The following is a 19,572-nucleotide window of genomic DNA, read 5'->3' as shown; positions in this document are numbered from 1 at the left end:
GGGATGGGCTACAGGACAATAGGCAAGCAGCTTGGTGAGAAGGCAACAACTGTTGGCGCAATTATTAGAAAATGGAAGAAGTTCAAGATGACGGTCGATCACCCTCGGTCTGGGGCTCCATGCAAGATCTCACCTCATGGGGCATCAATGATCATGAGGAAGGTGAGGGATCAGCCCAGAACTACACGGCAGGACCTGGTCAATGACCTGAAGAGAGCTGGGACCACAGTCTCAAAGAAAACCATTAGTAACACACTACGCTGTCATGGATTAAAATCCTGCAGCGCACGCAAGGTCCCCCTGCTCAAGCCAGCGCATGTCCAGGCCCATCTGAAGTTTGCCAATGACCATCTGGATGATCCAGAGGAGGAATGGGAGAAGGTCATGTGGTCTGACAGGTCTGTGAGAGCCGGAATTCGTACTGGTTGGTAGGTGATCAAATACTTATGTCATGCAATAAAATGCAAATTAATTACTTAAAAATCATACAATTTGATTTTCTGGATTTTTGTTTTAGATTCCATCTCTCACAGTTGAAGTGTACCTAAAAATTACAGACCTCTACATGCTTTGTAAGTAGGAAAACCTGCAAAATCGGCAGTGTATCAAATACTTGTTTTCCCCACTGTAGCTGTAGCCGCCAAAAACGATATGAGGGGAAAAGGTCAGTCACTCACCCACTCCTCCAATCACATGGCATGCCTCCCAGCAGCTAGCTAGCTAACGTTAGGCTCCGTGATTTACAACCTGATAGCAATATTTTTTGGTCTACCAAGAAATGTATTGTTGCATTATATTAATAATGTATTGAACTGCATCTATCTATTCTGCCAACAATGCCTTAGGGTACGTCATGGAATTTTTTGTCAAATAGAACCTATTTTTAAAACCTCTTATAAAGTTGGTTTTGTAGCATAACTGGGAATTTGATATATTTGACTTTATTATGATTTTGATTTTGAGTAATTACTGGAACACAAGGTTCCAGCATTGTTACTTTGCATGCAAACAGTTATGTATCTAGGAATTCTAGTTAATGAGGACAATTTACATAAACAATTACTTTTAACTGTAAAGGGAGCTCTTGCCACACATCATAGAAGAATGGCTCATTTCAAAAACAACTTTACTGTTGTTGATCTTAAAGAATATAGTTTCAGAAGATCAAACAGTTGTTTGTCTATGTTTATGCTGTTCAATTCAGAATGTACTACTATCACTATTGAACTGATGGTCATTGTATGCTGCTGATGAAGGTGTCTTAGTGGAGGTCCATTAGAGTAGTGTTGAATCAGAAACATATATTTTCAGGATATACCATTTATTTTCATTGGCCCAATGTGAGAATGTTTGCACTGTGTTCATGTATATGGCTTAATAGACAGGTTTGTGTTGTCTTAACCCTATCCGTCCCGAGATGTATCTGCATGTCCAGCCCTTATATTAGCCTCACAATTAAGTGTTTTACTATTTTGTTTTCAGCACAACCAGGGTTACAAGAACACAAATGTAATGGCAAAATTGTAGATTTCCACCTAAATAGACATAACCAAAAGTAACTGCTTTTAATGAGCAGTTATATGATAAGGACATGCATAAACTTGGTATCATTGGAAATGTAACACCTGGGAGATTATAAGGAAATGGTCAGAACATAGATAGGAATGGCACAGTTCAGATCACACAAGATCAAGCACACACAAACGAACCATTTTATTTTTATTTTAAAAGTCATCTTTCATGGACAAGCTATATGTCAATTATTGATGAATAGAGCTGGAAACACATCAGATGGCTTCCACAACAAGTAAAAAAAACTTCTGGGGAAAAAATGGGATTGATAAGACAAAACAGATAGAACTTTACAGACATTTTAGTAAGGGGTGTTAGGTGCAGTCAAGGGACATCTCCAAGTGTCCCATAAACCTCTCCAAAGTGTCCTAAGTATGTAAATTAGGTAATTCCACTGCTATTACACATCGAATATGCCTAAAAGATATTGATCACTATACAAACAACATTTCTACAATATCAACTTCTCTCAAACATTGTGGTGGTGTCAGGGAATATCCAGGGGACATCCAAATGAACCTGGGTGGTACTGGCTCCACATAATCTTCAATGACCGTATGCCATCTGTCCTCAGGTTCATCTCCCTCTGTTGTGCTGGTTTCAGTGCCTCTACCTCTGTTTCTCCCTCTTCTCTGTTGAGGCCTAGGTGTCCTCCCTGCACCCACACCTCAAGGTGAACTGGCTGAGAGGGGAGTGGAGCCAGGGCCTGCAGTGGGGATAGTGGTAGAGGAGTGGGGCCTTTGTGTAGTGGTGGAGCTTGAACCATCAGTAGAGATAGCATTAGAGACAGCAGTGGAGGTTGTGGATCTGGCAGGGGAGGGTGAAGACCTTGAGTGGCGGGGCACTTGCTGGTGGGTGGTTTTCTCCAAAACGTCTTCATCCTCAATGTGGGGAATAAAATAAAGGAATGTAAAGGGATCAATATTGCAGTAAGATATATATCATTACAGTTGACTAATTTTACAACACTACATTACTGTAATAATAATATGCCATTTAGCAGACGCTTCTATCCAAAGCGACTTACAGTCATGCGTGCATACATTTTTGTGTATGGGTGGTCCCGGGGATCGAACCCACTACCTTGGCGTTACAAGCGCCGTGCTCTACCAGCTGAGCTACAGAGGACCACTAATGTAAAATCAATTTACTAAAAGATAACACACAGCCTAAACTTTGTTACAAATACCCTACTGGTGACTTTTAGCACACCATCTCACAGCCCTCTCTCAGCGTGAAACTCTGTAAATGTCTAACTCCTTCAGTAGGCTCCCCTCCCCACTGCACATAGCAGGCCAGGGGAATTGTAAACTGCCCCTTCACAACTGGCCAGGTGAGAGAGAGCAGCAAGCTCACCTCTGTCCACAAAGCATCTCAGAGTTGGAATGCTGATCTAGGAGTAGTTTTTGGTGGCCTCTCCAAAGTTACAAAGAATATATTCTACTTTTACCAGCAAACTAATGTGAAATATATACAATATGTAACTACTTTGGAATGATACACATGATATAGGCTACACAGGACAGGACACCGCTAAACTGTAAATACAAAACAAAAAGTAATTGTCATCTTGGTCCAGGTCGCTTCCAGCCGCTGTGTCTGACTCACTAAGAATTTCCTCCAAAGCGTCTTTCTCTGTATACCTGGCTTTTGTCATATTTCTACCCCCCTGTTGGGAAGTTTGCTTGTTTTTTCACTTTCTTTTTGCATCCCTGATAAGCCATTTTTATGCCAAAGCTGGGTGGACATTTGATTTCATTGGTAATAGGCTACTTTGGTTGTTCGTAAAAACCTAACGATTCATTTGACACCCCCCATGTAGCTCTAGCTCAAACACAGATGAAATCAAAGCTTACGTTGTATAATAACATATTCTTATAATCTGTGGAGTCTTCGCTTTCACCACACTAACGGACTGTGAGTCGCAGCCATCTTGACTATGGGATCGTGGGTGTGGCCTGCCCTGTTATGGCATACGCCCATATTTAAGTGATAATGCCCTCGAAGCAGGTGTTTGTAGGTTATATTGGCACGGGTGTTGTTAGACCTGAGACGAAGTCAATTTTAGTATGACATTTCTAATGACATTTCTAGTGTTATTTAGTAACTAGTTCCACAGCCTTTTTTCCTTAAGATGCTCAAATAATAATTTATAGTTAAATGAACATACAGTGCATTCAGAAAGTATTCAGACCCCTTGACCTTTTCCTTTTTTTTACGTTACAGCCTTATTCTACAATTGATAAAATATGTTTTTAGAAGTTTCTGCAAATGTATTAAAAATAAAAAATGGACATATCACATTTACATAAGTATTCAGACCCTTTACTCAATACTTTGTTGAAGCACCTTTGGCAGCGATTACAGCCTCGAGTCTTCTTGGGTATGACGCTACAAGCTTGGCACACCTGTATTTGGGGAGTTTCTCCCATTCTTCTCTGCAGATCCTCTCAAGCTCTGTCAGGTTGGATGGGGAGCGTTGCTGCACAGCTATTTTCAGGTCTCTCCAGAGATGTTCGATTGTGTTCAAGTCTGAGCTCTGGCTGGGCCACTCAAGGACATTCAGAGACTTGTCCAGAAGCCACTCCTGCGTTGTCTTGGATGAGTGCTTAGGGTCGTTGTCCTGTTGGAAGGTGAACCTTCGCCCCAGTCTGAGGTCCTGAGCGCTCTAGAGCAAGAATCTCTCTGTACTTTACTCCGTTCATCTTTCCGTCGATCCTGACTAGTCTCCCAGTCCCTGCCACTGAAATACATCCCCACAGCATGATGCTGCCACCACCATGCTTCACCGAAGAGATGGTGCCAGGTTTCCTCCAGACGTGACGCTTGGCATTCAGGCCAAAGAGTTAAATCTTGGATTCATCAGACCAGAGAATATTGTTTCTCATGGTCTGAGAGTCTTTAGGTGCCTTTTGGCAAACTCCAAGCAGGCTTTCGTGTGCCTTTTACTGACGAGTGGCTTCCGTCTGGCCACTCTACCATAAAGGCCTGATTGGTGGAGTGCTGCAGAGATGGTTGTCCTTCTGGAAGGTTCTCCCATCTCCACAGAGGAACTCTAGAGCTCTGTCAGAGTGACCATCGGGTTCTTGGTCACCTCCCTGACCAAGCCCTTCTCCCCCGATTGCTCAGTTTGGCTGGGCGGCCAGCTCTAGGAAGAGTCTTGTTGGTTCCAAAATTCTTACATTTAAGAATGATGGAGGCCACTGTGTTCTTGGGGACCTTCAATGCTTCAGAAATGTTTTGGTTCCCTTCCCCAGATCTGTGCCTCAACATAATCCTGTCTCAGCGCTCTGCGGACAATTCCTTCAACCTCATGGCCTGCTTTTTGCTCTGACATGCACTGTCAACTGTGGGAACTTATATAGACAGGTGTGTGCCTTTCCAAATCATGTTGAATCAATTGAATTTACCAAAGGTGGACTCCAATCAAGTTGTAGAAACATCTCAAGGATGATCAATGGAAACAGGATGCACCTGAGCTCAATATCGAGTCTTATAGCAAAGGGTCTGAATACTTATGTAAATAAGGTATTTCTTTTTTAAATGTTTTATACATTTGCCAAAATGTCTAAAAACCTGTTTTCGCTTTGTCATTATGGGGTATTGTGTGTAGGTTGATGATGAAATTTTTTTATTTAATCCATTTTAGAATAAGGCTGTAACGTAACAACATTTTGAAAAAGTCAAGGGGTCTGAATACTTTCCGAATGCACTGTGTGAGACAAGTTGAGCAAACACATTTAAAATAAACTGCATTTTTTCCTAAGTTCTCAAGTTGGAGCTAAATAATAATTTCTAGTTGAATCAACATATGAGATAAGTTGAGAAAACACGTCATTTTAAATTGGAGCTAAGTTTGGGCCAACTAAAACATTTAAATTCAGGTAATACTGACAGAAAAATGTAGTGAACAAAAAAAGGCTGTGGAATCAGTTACTTAATAATAATTAGTTGAAACACAATTACATTTTTTACAGTATATGTCTCTCCCTGACGGCAATTTCATTTAATTTATGCAAATAATGTGTCACACTTACAATAAATTCCAGTCAGAACTTTTTTCACCAATTAGTGTGTGTATTCAGCGCTGTTACTGGAGGTGAAACTCTCTAAGTGTGTCCTGATCTGTGGCGTGGCTACCGAGTCTCCTCACCATACTCTGGGTGTATCTCTGGGTGCATGCTACCCAATCCCCAATATAGTGCACTACCTTTGAGGCTCAGATCAAACATTGTGCACTATATGGGGAATAGGGTGCCATTTGAAAAGGAAAATTTTTCTCTCTCTCTGCCTCCCAGAGAACTATTTTCTAATTTTTTATTTTTCAAGATTTCAGGGGCATTCCGTATATTGTTATATTGTTGCAGGGTTTTATTCATGTTGATATGCTCTGTCTCTGGGCACACTCCTGTTGCATTTGCAACAGCTAATGAGGATCCTAATAAACTAAACTAAACACTGGAAGAACAGGTAAGAGATAAAGTAGAGAGGTGAAAATGGTGTAGCGAAGAAAGTCACACATTCTTGTTTTTGATTGGTAAAACAGCTATTCTCTGTTTCAGACGTTGACGAGTGCGCCACGCAGATACACACATGCTGGAATGACAGTGTGTGTGTGAACCTTCCGGGTGGCTTTGACTGTGTGTGCACATCTGGACCGGCCTGCAGTGGAGACTGTATTGACGAGGAGGGCCTCAAACACAACGGACAGGAGTGGAACCTCAGCCTGGACCGCTGCACCCTCTGCTCCTGCAAGGTAGAGCTAACACACATACACACACACACATTCTGCTCCTGCAAGCTATAGGGCTAACACACACCACACACACACACTGCTCCCTCTGCTCCTGCAGTGTAAGACTAACACACACACACACACACACACACACACACACACACCTACATGTGAGCCTATGCTCATCCAAGAATGCACTCACATCAACACATCACTGTGTTCACACACAGACAAACACATGCATGCAGGTATACGCGCACACACAAGATATAGCTTTTCTGACAAACACACATCTCCACCTCACACCTACTTTGTTATTGGCTACTACCTAGTAAACAGGAACAAAGCGATAAAATACAGAAAGACACATCCACAGAGGGAAAAAAGTATTTGATCCCCTGCTGATTTTGTACGTTTGCCCACTGACAAAGAAATGATCAGTCTATAATTTTAATGTTAGGTTTATTTGAACAGTGAGAGACAGAATAACAACAAAAAATCCAGAAAAAAACGAATGTCAAAAATATTATAAATTGATTTGCATTTTAATGAGGGAAATAAGTATTTGACCCCTCTGCAAAACATGACTTAGTACTTGGTGGCAAAACCCTTGTTGGCAAACACAGAGGTCAGACGTTTCTTGTAGTTGGCCACCAGGTTTGCACACATCTCAGGAGGGATTTTGTCCCACTCCTCTTTGCAGATCTTCTCCAAGTCATTAAGGTTTCGAGCCTGACGTTTGGCAACTCGAACCTTCAGCTCCCTCCACAGATTTTCTATGGGATTAAGGTCTGAAGACTGGTTAGGCCACTCCAGGACCTTAATGTGCTTCTTCTTGAGCCACTCCTTTGTTGCCTTGTCCATGTGTTTTGGGTCATTTTCATGCTGGAATACCCATCCACAACCCATTTTCAATGCCCTGGCTGAGGGAAGGAGGTTCTCACCCAAGATCTGACGGTACATGGCCCCGTCCATCGTCCCTTTGATGCGGCGAAGTTGTCCTGTCCCCTTAGCAGAAAAACACCCCCAAAGCATAATGTTTCCACCTCCATGTTTGACGGTGGGGATGGTGTTTTTGGGGTCATAGGCAGCATTCTTCCTCCTCCAAACACAGTGAGTTGAGTTAATGCCAAAGAGCTCGATTTTGGTCTCATCTGACCACAACACTTTCACCCAGTTCTCCTCTGAATCATTCAGATGTTCATTGGCAAACTTCAGACGGCCCTGTATATGTGCTTTCTTGAGCAGGGGGACCTTGCGGGCGCTGCAGGATTTCAGTCCTTCACGGCTTAGTGTGTTACCAATTGTTTTCTTGGTGACTATGGTCCCAGCTGCCTTGAGATCATTGACAAGATCCTCCCGTGTAGTTCTGGGCTGATTCCTCACCGTTCTCATGATCATTGCAACTCCACGAGGTGAGATCCTGCATGGAGCCCCAGGCTGATGGAGATTGACAGTTCTTTTGTGTTTCTTCCATTTGCGAATAACGCACCAACTGTTGTCACCTTCTCACCAAGCTGCTTGGGGATGGTCTTGTAGCCCATTCCAGCCCTGTGTAGGTCTACAATCTTGTCTCTGACATCCTTGGAGAGTTATTTGGTCTTGGCCATGGTGGAGAGTTTGGAATCTGATTGATTGATTGCTTCTGTGGACAGGTGTCTTTTATACAGGTAACTAGCTGAGATTAGGAGCACTCCCTTTAAGAGTGTGCTCCTAATCTCAGCTCGTTACCTGTATAAAAGACACCTGGGAGCCAGAAATCTTTCTGATTGAGAGGGGGTCAAATACTTTTTTCCCTCATTAAAACGCAAATCAATTTATAACATTTTTGACATGTGTTTTTCTGGATTTTTCTGTTGTTATTCTGTCTCTCACTGCTCAAATAAACCTACCATACAAATTATAGACTGTTCATTTCTTTGTCAGTGGGAAAACGTACAAAATCAGCAGGGGATCAAATACTTTTTTCCCTCACTGTATATATATATATATGCGAGAAAAAAACAAAAAAACTTTGGAAGTGATGCAGACAATTACATTGATGGAAGTTACAATCTATCTGCAATATTAAAGCTGATCTACCCCCTGAAAAAAAAAAAAAAAGAAAGATGCCAAGAGAGAGACACAGGAGAAGGGAGAGAGAGGAGGAGTGCACTGATTGACATATACAGTTGAAGTCGGAAGTTTACATACACCTTAGCCAAATACATTTAAACTCAGTTTTTCACAATTCCTGACATTTAATCCTAGAAAAATTCTCTGTTTTAGGTCAGTTAGGATCACCACTTTATTTTAAGAATGTGAAATGTCAGAACAATAGTAGAGAGAATGATTTATTTAATATTTTATTTATTTCATCACATTCCCAGTGGGTCAGAAGTTTACATACACTCAATCAGTATTTGGTAGCATTGCCTTCAAATTGTTTAACTTGGGTCAAACGTTTCGGGTAGCCTTCCACAAGCTTCCCACAATAAGTTGGGTGAATTTTGGCCCTTTTCCTCCTGACAGAGCTGGTGTAACTGAGTCAGGTTTGTAGGCCTCCTTGCTCGCACACACTTTTTCAGTTCTGCCCACACATCTTCTATAGGATTGAGGTCAGGGCTTTGTGATGGCCACTAAAATACCTAGACTTTGTAGTCCTTAAGCCATTCTGCCACAACTTTGTAAGTATGCTTGGGGTCATTGTCCATTTGGAAGACCCTTTTGCTTTAATTTCCTGACTGATGTCTTGAGATGTTGCTTCAATATATCCACATAATTTTCCTTCCTCATGATGCCATCTATTTTGTGAAGTGCACCAGACCCTCCTGCAGCAAAGCACCCCCACAACATGATGCTGCCACCCCCGTGATTCACGGTTGGGATGGTGTTCTTCGGCTTGCAAGCCTTCCCCTTTTTCCTCCAAACATAACGATGGTCATCATGGCCAAACAGTTATATTTTTGTTTCATCAGACCAGAGGACATTTCTCCAAAAAGTACGATCTTTGTCCCCATGTGCAGTTGCAAACCGTATTCTGGCTTTTTAATGGCGGTTTTGAAGCACTGGCTTCTTCCTTGCTGAGCGGCCTTTCAGGTTATGTCGGTATGGGCCTCGTTTTACTGTGGATATAGATACTTTTGTACCTGTTTCCTCCAGCATCTTCACAAGGTCCTTTGCTGTTGTTCTGGGATTGATTTGCACTTTCACACCAAAGTACGTTCATCTCTAGGAGACAGAACGCGTCTCCTTCCTGAGCGGTATGACGGCTGCGTTGTCCCATGGTGTTTATACTTGCGTACTATTGTTTGTACAGATGAATGTGGTACCTTCAGGCGTTTGGAAATTGCTCCCAAGGATGAACCAGACTTGTGGAGATCAAAAAAAAAATTCTGAGGTCTTGGCTGATTTCTTTAGATTTTCCCAAGATGTCAAGCAAAGAGGCACTGAGTTTGAAGGTAGGCCTTGAAATACATCCACAGGTACACCTCCAATTGACTCAAATGATGTCAATTAGCCTATCAGAAGCTTCTAAAGCCATGACATCATTTTCTGGAATTTTCCAAGCTGTTTAAAGGCACAGTCAACTTAGTGTATGTAAACTTCTGACCCACTGGAATTGTGATACAGTGAATTAAAAGTGAAATAATCTGTCTGTAAACAGTTGTTTGAAAAATTACGTGTGTCATGCACAAAGTAGATGTCCTAACCGACTTGCCAAAACTATAGTTTGTTAACAAGAAATTTGTGGAGTGGTTGATTTAACAAGTTTTAATGACTCCAACCTAAGTGTATGTAAACTTCCGACTTCAACTGTATGACCCGAGAGGAAAAGTACAGGCAACAAAGAGAGAGGAAAAGAGAGGGAGGAAGTGAGGATTGTGAGTGAGGTCTATGTACCTCGGCTGCTGTCTCTGTTTAGCCTCAGGTATCTGTGCTGCAGCTTTCATCAGGTTCTGTGACTCTGCAGTAAGTCAAGTAGCCAAAGCCCAGCTCTCTGCATGACTTCAACACCTGATCTGTGTAGTGGGTCTCACAACCTGGCTTTCTCTATAGGACTCCAGCACCTGATATGAAAATAGTCTCCAACACAAAGATCTCACTTCAGCCTGTGACATGCTACTTATATGCTAGTTTACCCAGACCAAATCTGAACCAATCATAGGCGTCCATGTTTGGTTTAGATTTGGTCCGCACCGGCTTTGATTTCAATGTCCACAAACTGATTGATTTGGCCCAATCATAGAAGTCTATAATTGGTTCAGATCTTGTCCGGACCGGACAAAATCTGAACCAATCATAAAATGTTATGTTTTACAAGTTTGGGCAGCACAGTACAACACAGTACAGAGCAGTACATTACAGTTGAGCACAGCAGAGTACAGTACAACACAGTACAGTAAAGTAAAGAAAAGTAGAGTAGATTACAGTATAATGTACTCTATTGTACTATACTCTAATGTACTTTACTGCACTGCACTGAACTCTACTGTACTGCACTGTACTGCACTCTGTACTCTACTGTGCTCTATGTACTCTACTGTGCTGTACTGGACTGTGCTGTCCAAACTTGTGAAACATAGATGTCTATGATTGGTTCAGACTTGGTCCACACCGACCAAATGTGGGTCGTGTCCCCCTGCTCAGACGTTGCATTCATCAACCAATGGTTTCGTGCCATGTCATCGACTGTGCCGTCAGGCACCAGATTGCTATAACATATAGCTGATACATTATCTTGGTTAAACCAGAATTTAAGTATTGTGTAATTGGTCAGAGGCTCAATTCTGGGTGAATTATACGTGTTAAGAGAATAAAGAATGAGGATCGGTACCAGAACGAAGCGCTCCACCAGCTCATTAGAATAATAACCAGTGTGCTTTGCAAGTGTTCATTTTTACATTTACATTTTGGGCTTTTAGCAGATGCTCTTATCCAGAGTGACATACAGTTAGTGCATTCAACTAAGGTAGATAAACAACCACACATCACACTCATAGCAAGAAAAATGCTTCTGTAACTGTTAGAGAAAGTGTTCTGTAATCTTTGTCTGTTGGTCCAAAACCTTTGAACATGATTACTGCCAGTTCTATAGCTTTTGAAAAAGCAAACATAAGTGCATGTGACAGATGGGAGCATTAATAAATATTGCATAATGCAATCTTCAGTTAACCCTATTTTAATTGTGATAAAAGTTTGGGAGGGAAAAAAAAAAGTAAAAGAAAAATGTATTTTCAACTTACATTCAGAAACGAAAATGGACCTGATTTCAACATCTGGAAAAATGTATTTTAGATGTCTTGCCAACATAATTTTGCTCACTGGGTAACTAATCAAGTAAACATGAACTAGTGAGATTTTATCAGAATAGTGCAAGCTAATGCTAATGATGGACTTTTCAGGACACTTGCCAGGCTTTAGTATTAAGTATAGGCCTACCACTGGCTAATCAAAGTATATATTTGTACCTCCCATTGTTTACAATCTTACATTGTTATCAATCTCATTGGGAAAAAGGTGAACATGTTTGCAGCTTAGTAGTCAATCGCTATAGGCATGAGCATGAAAACCTCGCATTGGAAACATGGCCGGTAAGAAGCTCAGATATTGATTGAAATTGTCTTCAGGATGACTTCTGCACGGCGACGAGAATAATGTCAAGCTGATTAAAAGTATATTCAATTTCAAGATTATCCAATATAACCTTAGGGCTACACACAGAGGTATTCCAGTCAACCTTAAACGGTTTCTCAGATAGAGATTGGGACTATCTCAGATTTTTAGGGTGGTTGCCCCAAAATCTATTATTATGTATTGAATTGGAGGTCGTTTGCATTATTGAAAGCTATGCATTTTTAACATTACAAACTTGGCATTTATTTGGTAAATAAAACAATGCCGTAAAATGCCTAATTTCAAGGCTATTCCAAAGCATTGTTACAATGGGAATGATATTGTATGGCATTAGTCTGCCACCCGAGTAAAATTTGCGGTGATACTCATATCCATAGCAATAACATTAAAAGGCTAACGCCAATAAAGCTCTTGGATATTAGCACCATGAGAGTTACTGGCTACTGTAGCGAGACAATACGCACCAATAAAATATTGGCTACTCATTATGCAAGTTCATTTTATGTCCCATATTCATTTTGCAACAGCCTTTTATATAGGGTTTTTATATCTCCATTATTGTGCTCATTGCCAAGCTGGCAAGGTCTCAGTGTGACAAGTAAAATGGACCATAAAGTTTTCACTGGTCGAGAGCCTGGAATCTCTGTAGAAAGAGTTACACCCATGGCCTTGACCAGACATCCAATACAAAACCCTAAGCCCCTAAAAACACTCCTCTCAAAACGTCAATGACAAATTGTAGTCAGTATTGTTGGGAATGGCCTTGCTCAATAAAGTATATTTTTCTCTATAATGTAAATGTAGATACTGTACATTGTAGTTACTGTAGCCTTTCTGTAGGTAGGCTGTAGCCTTATCAATGTCTCTTTCTGACAGGATGGTTATACCTTCTGTAGGAGGAGTGAGTGTAACTGTTTAGATAAGACTGTAGGTAGCTAGGTAGGGTAGGAGGCATACCAATGTGTGTGTGTGCATGTATTTGTGTGTGTATGTGTTTGTAAGTGCATTCAAGCAATCACATATTAAAATATCAGTCATAAAACAGAAAGATTATTTACAAGCAAAACCAGCCAAGATTACCATTTGTACAACATAACTGCAGTCTTAAACACTTTGTAGGTGGATGGATGTCACTGTCCTGATTATAGTAGTTAATTAGAATTTTGGACGAAAGGCCTCAAAGTTCCAGCCATGCTGGGATTGAGGATTATTTACTTGTAGAACTATTTAGAATTTTTTTTTTTGGGGGGGGGGGTCGGATTCAAACCCATTCTCACAGCGGTACATAGTACGTGATCCAGAGTCAGCGGCTTAGACCGCTGGACCATCTAAGGACATGGCCTTGACATTCCTTTGTATTCCTATGCATTTACCTTGTCTCCAGGATGGACGCACCTTCTGCAGGAGGAGAGAGTGTGACTGTGTGGACCCTGAGGCAGACCTGTTCTGCTGTCCTGAGTGTGACTCCAGAAAGTCCAGCCAATGTCTGCACCAGAGTGGACACACACTGTACCGCAGCAGAGACTCCTGGATCTACAGCTGCCAGCAGTGCCGCTGCCTGGTATGTACACACACACACACACACAGACGTTTGCATGCATATACACATGTTTGAATGCACATACAGACACACAGACATTCACACACACACACTTCTTGTGTACTTTGTTGCACACAAACACACACTCTCTTGTTCACACACGCACGTTTTAAACTTGTGCAGCATGGATGAAGAGGATGTGTGTCTCCTCTGATCATGATTGCGTGTCTTCCATGAGCAGCACCCAGCTAATTATTATGGCTACCAGGAAACAAAGCAGATCCTTGCATGCTAATGAGACAGGCTGTGAAGAAGCCTGATAACCAAAGAAAAAGCAGATGATACCATCTTGATATGAAATACAATTATATAATTTTTGTGGCCTTGGCTGTGTGTGTGTGTGTGTGCACCTGCGTTTGTGAATGTGTGTGACGTCTTTGTGTGTGTGTGTGTACATGTGCGAGGTGCATGACCTTACTCTGGTGGACCTGATAATTAGCGGGCTCTGACAGCTGTGCAATTAGCTAAGCGGTGCTGCCGTGGAAGCACAAATCCCAGGATCAGCAAGGCAACAACAACCACTAATTGGCCCAGCCAGCCTTCAGGTGTCATCAGAAAGGAATAAAGACATTCTAAGGCCTTAGACACAGGTGTCACTACTGTAGCCTATGGCCAAATATTCAAGTGACTCACACCAAGAGACACAGAGAATCTACAGTGTGAGTCTGTGATATTAAACTGATATTATAAACTGGGTGCTTCGAGCCCTGAATGCTGATTGGCTGACAGCCGTGGTATAGCAGACCGTATACCACGGGTACAACCAGTTTATAATAGCAATAAGGCACCTTGGAGGTTTGTGGTATATGGCCAATATACCATGGCTAAGGGCTGTATCCACACACTCCGCATTGTCTTGCCTAAGAACAGCCTTTAGCCGTGTTATTTTTACATTTATATTGGACATATACCACACCCCCTTGGACCTTATTGCTTAAGTATATGTACTGATCCCACTATGTCAGCCATCAGGTGATTCACATCAGAGAGCTGCTCAGACACTTGTCTCTCTACTCCTAGATTTATCCTTTCAATATGGTCTTACAATACCCCATAGTAGTCACCTCAGGGTCCAGCGGTTATAAGGACTGTTCCAAACTACCTTTTCGGCCCTTGTTTTTATTTTATTCTCCTCCAATCCCTCTCCCCTTCTCTCTCTTTCCCTCTCTCTCTCTGTAGGAGGGAGAGGTGGAGTGCTGGCCCCTGGCGTGTCCAGTGTTGGCGTGCAAGTACTCGGCCTTGGCGGAGGGTGAATGTTGCCCGCACTGCGTCACTGACCCCTGCCTGGCAGACAATATTGCCTACGACATCAGGCAGACCTGCCAGGACCCCACGGGCATCACCCGCCTCAGCAGTGCCACGTGGCCCATGCCAGGGTCACCCTGCACCACCTGCAAGTGCAAGGTAACAACAACAACTCATCTCTTACCTGACACAGACACACACACACAGACAAACACACATACACACACGCGCACGCAAAAACACACATACAGTACCAGTCAAAAGTTTGGACACACCTACTCATTCAAGGGTTTTTCTTTATTTTTACTATTTTTTACATTGTAGAATAATAGTGAAGACATCAAAATTAGGAAATAACACATATGGAATCATGTAGTAACCAAAAAAGTGTTAAACAAATCAAAATATACTTAGATTCTTCAAATAGCCACCCTTTCCTTGATGACACCTTTGCACACTCTTGGCATTCTCTCAACCAGCTTCATGAGGTAGTCACCTGGAATGCATTTCAATTAACAGGTGTGCCTTCTTAAAAGTTAATTTGTGGAATTTCTTTCCTTCTTAATGTGTTTGAGCCAATCAGTTGTGTTGTGACAAGGTATGGGGGGTATACAGAAGATAGCCCTATTTGGTAAAAGACCAAGTCCATATTATGGCAATAACAGCTCAAATACGCAAAGAGAAACAACAGTCCATCATTACTTTAAGACATGAAGGTCAGTCAATCCGGAAAATGTCAAGAACTTTGAAAGTTTCTTCAAGTGCAGTTGCAAACACCATCAAGCACTACGATGAAACTGGCTCTCATGAAGACCGCCACAGGAATGGAAGACCCCGAGTTACCTTTGCTGCAGAGGATAAGTTCATTGGAGTTACCAGCCTCAAAAAATGCAGCCCAAATAAATGCATCACAGAGGTCAAGTCACAGACACATCTCAACATCAACTGTTCAGAGGGGACTGTGTGAAACAGGCCTTCATGGTCTAATTGCTGCAAAGAAACCACAACTAAAGGACACCAATGATAAGAAGAGACCTGCTTGGGCCAAGAAACATGATCAATGGACATTAGACCGGTGGAAATGTGTCCTTTGGTCTGGAGTCCAAATTGGAGATTTTTGAGACGCGGTGTGGGTGAACATATGATCTCCGCATGTTTGTTGCCACCGTAAAGCATGGAGGGGGAGGTGTTATGGTGTGGGGGTGCTTTGCTGGTGACGCTTTCTGTGATTTATTTAGAATTCAAGGCACACTTAACCAGCATGGCTACCACAGCATTCTGCAGTGATATGCCATCCCATCTGGCTTGGGCTTAGTGGGACTATCATTTTGTTTTTCAACAGGACAATGACCCAACACACATCCAGGCTGTGTAAGGGCTATTTTACCAAGAAGGAGAGTGATGGAGTGCTGCATCAGATGACCTAGCCTCGACAATCCCCCGACCTCAACCCAATTGAGATGGTTTGGGATGAGTCGGACGGCAGAGTGAAGGAAAAGCAGCCAACAAGTGCTCAGCATTTACATTTAAGTCATTTAGCAGACACTCTTATCCAGAGCGACTTATATGTGGGAACTCAAGGCAAAGGGTGGCTATTTGAAGAATCTCAAATATAAAATATATTTTGATTTGTTTAACACTTTTTTGGTTACTACATGATTCCATATGTGTTATTTCATAGTGTTGATATCTTCACTATTATTCTACAATGTAGAAAATAGTCAAAATAAAGGAAAACCCTTGAATGAGTAGGTTTGTCCAAACTTTTGATTGGTACTGTACACACACACACACACACACACACACACACACACACACACACACACACACACACACACACACAGTGAATGGCAAGCTTTCCCTGCACCTCCTGCAAGTGCGAAGTATTGTACAGGTTCCGCTGATAGTGTCAGATCTAGTGTCATACAGACACACCTTTTAGACACACAACCAATGCCAGGACCACCCTGCATATTTACAGGAACACAAACACACACAGCTTTGTCACTTACAAGAACAAAGCAGGTAACCCTAACCTAGGCCAGGATTCAATGCAAGGCACATTATAGGGCAGCACACTATACAGCCGATAATGCACCTTTTAAAGGCATTTCCCCCGATGTTCGCAGAGATCGCATTCATGGTAAATGCTGCAGATGTCGGTTCTATAGCGTAAATGACCTTTTAACGTTTGTTGAATCCCAGCCCTAACTTCACCTTGCATCACTCACACATGGTAACATAAGCAAACAAGCACAAACAGAATGGAACTAACTACCTGTCTCTCTTTTTTTTCTTCATGTACCCCTTTTTTATCGCTGCCGTGGTCAGAATGGAAGTGTGTGTTGCTCGGTGGAGCTGGACTGCCTTCAGAACAACTAAACCCTCCTCTTTCGGAAGCCGTACTCCTCTCCTCCACTCCAATAGCTCCTTTCCTCCAATTCTAGACTGGTCATACTGTTTGAAGACCCTACCTTTGGACCTTTTTTCCATGCACATACGCACGCGCGCACACACACACTCTGCCTGGGTTAGGGCAGTGGCTAGAGCTGTGTGTCCACACTGGTTCTTCAAGCCACACTGTATCGCTGACAGACGGAGAGATGGAGTGTGTGTCTGCTATACAACTACAGGAGGAGACCGACCCACATATAACCGTTTCCTCACTCACCCCCTACTTGCACCCTTATACGTGTGTGTACTGTATGGTTGTGTGCGTGCATGTGTGTGAGTGTGTGTATACCAGGGATTCCCAAACTCTTTTGGCCCGCGACCCCATTTTGATTTTAAAAAAAATTGCTAACCCACCATGTAAAAAAGTTATGTAATCAAGGGACAGTGTTTTTTAATTGGGGCTATGACAGTCTATTAGAAATCAGTCTGACCGTACTTTTGACAGTATTTCAATGTGAAGGAATTATGGTTTGAAGTGACTGAAATGCATCGGAAATGTGTTGGGAAGTTCAGAAAATCATCAGGCAATAATTTTGTATGATCTTCTGTGTAGAAAAGAACATCATCGTTGATGATGCTCTTTTTTCCCCAGTCTGATTTACTGCCTGGTCTTGTCCACTCTGTTCTAATGAGTCCTGTGTGACATGTGGGGATTGTAGAGGGAGACAGAAGACGCATGCGTGTTCCTGAGAATCGTATGTTTGATGGGGTCATAATATTTTGTAGCTTAAATGGATCAAAAGATAGAGCCACATTTGCAGGAAGAAAACAGAAACTGCTGTGTTTATTACAACTGCATCTAGCGGCTACCAGCGCAATTCTTCCCCCCCCCCGAGTTTCTCTCAAATTAAATTGTATTGGTTGCGTACACATTTTGCAGATGTTATCGCAGGTGCAGTGAAATGCTTATGTTTCTAGCTCCAACAGTGCAGGAATACCTAACAATACAAAACAATACACACAAATCCCAAAAAATTAAAAGAAAGAAATTAAAAAATATCAGAACATGCAATGTCAGAGTCTGAAATATAAATGTATATAATGGTGTATATAGACAGTATGGGCAGTATATGAATAGAAAAGGTGTGTACAGCAGTAGTTATATAGGATGAGCCTTGACTAAAATCCAGTATATACTGTACATATGAAGTGGGTAAAATGGTATGTAAACATTACTAAAGTGACCAGTGTTCAATGACTATGTACATAGGGCAGCAATATCTAAGATGCAGGTAGAGTACCAGGTGGTAGCCGGCTAGTAACAGTGACTAAGGTTCAGGGCAGGTTGCTGGGCGGGGGCCGGCTAGTGGTGACTGTTTAACAGTCTGATGGCCTGGAGAGATAAGCTATTTTTCAGTCTCTCGGCCCAAGCTTTGATGCACCTGTACTGTCTCCGCCTTCTAGATGGTAGCGAGGGTGAACAGGCCGTGGCTCGGGTGGCTGAGGTCCTTGATGATTTTCTTGGCCTTCCTGTGACACCGGGTACTATAGATGTCCTGGAGGGCAGGCAGTGTGCCCCTGGTGATGCTTTCGGGCTGATTGCACCACCCTCTGGAGAGCCCTGCGATTGCGGACGGTGCAATTGCCGTACCAGGTGGTAATACAGCCGACAGGATGTTCTCAATGATGCATCTGTAGAAGTTTATGAGGGTCTTAGGGGCCAAGCCTAATTTCTTCAGCCTCCTTCTTCACCACACTGTCTGTGAATGGACCATTTCAGGTTGTCAGTGATGTGCCCACTGAGGAACTATAAGTGTTTCATCCTCTCCACTGCTGCCTCGTCGATGTGGATGGGGGCGTGCTCTCTCTGCTGTCTCTTGAAGTCCACGATCAGCTCCTTCATTTCATTTTGTTGACGTAGAGGAAGAGGTTATTTTTCTGGCACCACTACGCCAGGGCCCTCACTTTCTCCCTGTAGGCTGTCTCATTATTGTTGGTGAATCAAGTGGGGACAACAGACAGGGAGAGAGAGATTGAATATGTCCATAAACACTCTAGCCAGCTGCACACGCGGATAGGGATGCCGTCTGGGCCGGCAGCCTTGCGAGGGTTAAAACGCTTAAATGTCTTACTCACGTCGGCCACAGAGAACGAGAGCTCACAGTCCTTGTGTTTTCCTCGAAGCGGGCAAAGAAGGTGGGACCGATGACACTGCTGTGAGGTAGTCAACTGTCCCCGTACCAGGGTTGTATTCATTACTACACACTGAAATGAAAATGTGAGTTTCTTATTGAACAAATTCAGGTAGTACATCCCTGTTTCGGTCCATTTTCTTCTGCTTGGTTTTTACTGAATACGACCCAGGTGGATGAGATGAGCCACCCTCCTTTAGAATATAACGTTTTTTTTA

General features: G+C 42.5%; 1 protein-coding gene across 1 annotated transcript in view; it reads left to right on the top strand.

Annotated features, from left to right (window-relative positions):
• LOC121579071 (protein kinase C-binding protein NELL1-like) overlaps positions 1-18,046 on the top strand; it is a 519,122-nt gene extending 501,076 nt beyond the window's left edge. Inside the window, exons 17-20 of the mRNA XM_041893338.1 lie at positions 6,135-6,328; positions 13,308-13,484; positions 14,703-14,927; positions 17,100-18,046. Of these exons, the coding sequence (XP_041749272.1) occupies positions 6,135-6,328; positions 13,308-13,484; positions 14,703-14,927; positions 17,100-17,150 (647 nt within the window). The 3' untranslated portion in view covers positions 17,151-18,046. The remainder of the gene's footprint in view (positions 1-6,134; positions 6,329-13,307; positions 13,485-14,702; positions 14,928-17,099) is intronic.
• The last annotated feature ends 1,526 nt before the right edge of the window (positions 18,047-19,572 follow it).

The sequence above is a fragment of the Coregonus clupeaformis genome, chromosome 3, assembly GCF_020615455.1.
Source record: "Coregonus clupeaformis isolate EN_2021a chromosome 3, ASM2061545v1, whole genome shotgun sequence".
Taxonomy (NCBI): Eukaryota; Metazoa; Chordata; class Actinopteri; order Salmoniformes; family Salmonidae; genus Coregonus; species Coregonus clupeaformis.
The sequence above is the reverse complement of the archived record's forward strand: the minus strand, read 5'-3'. Positions and strand labels throughout refer to the sequence as shown.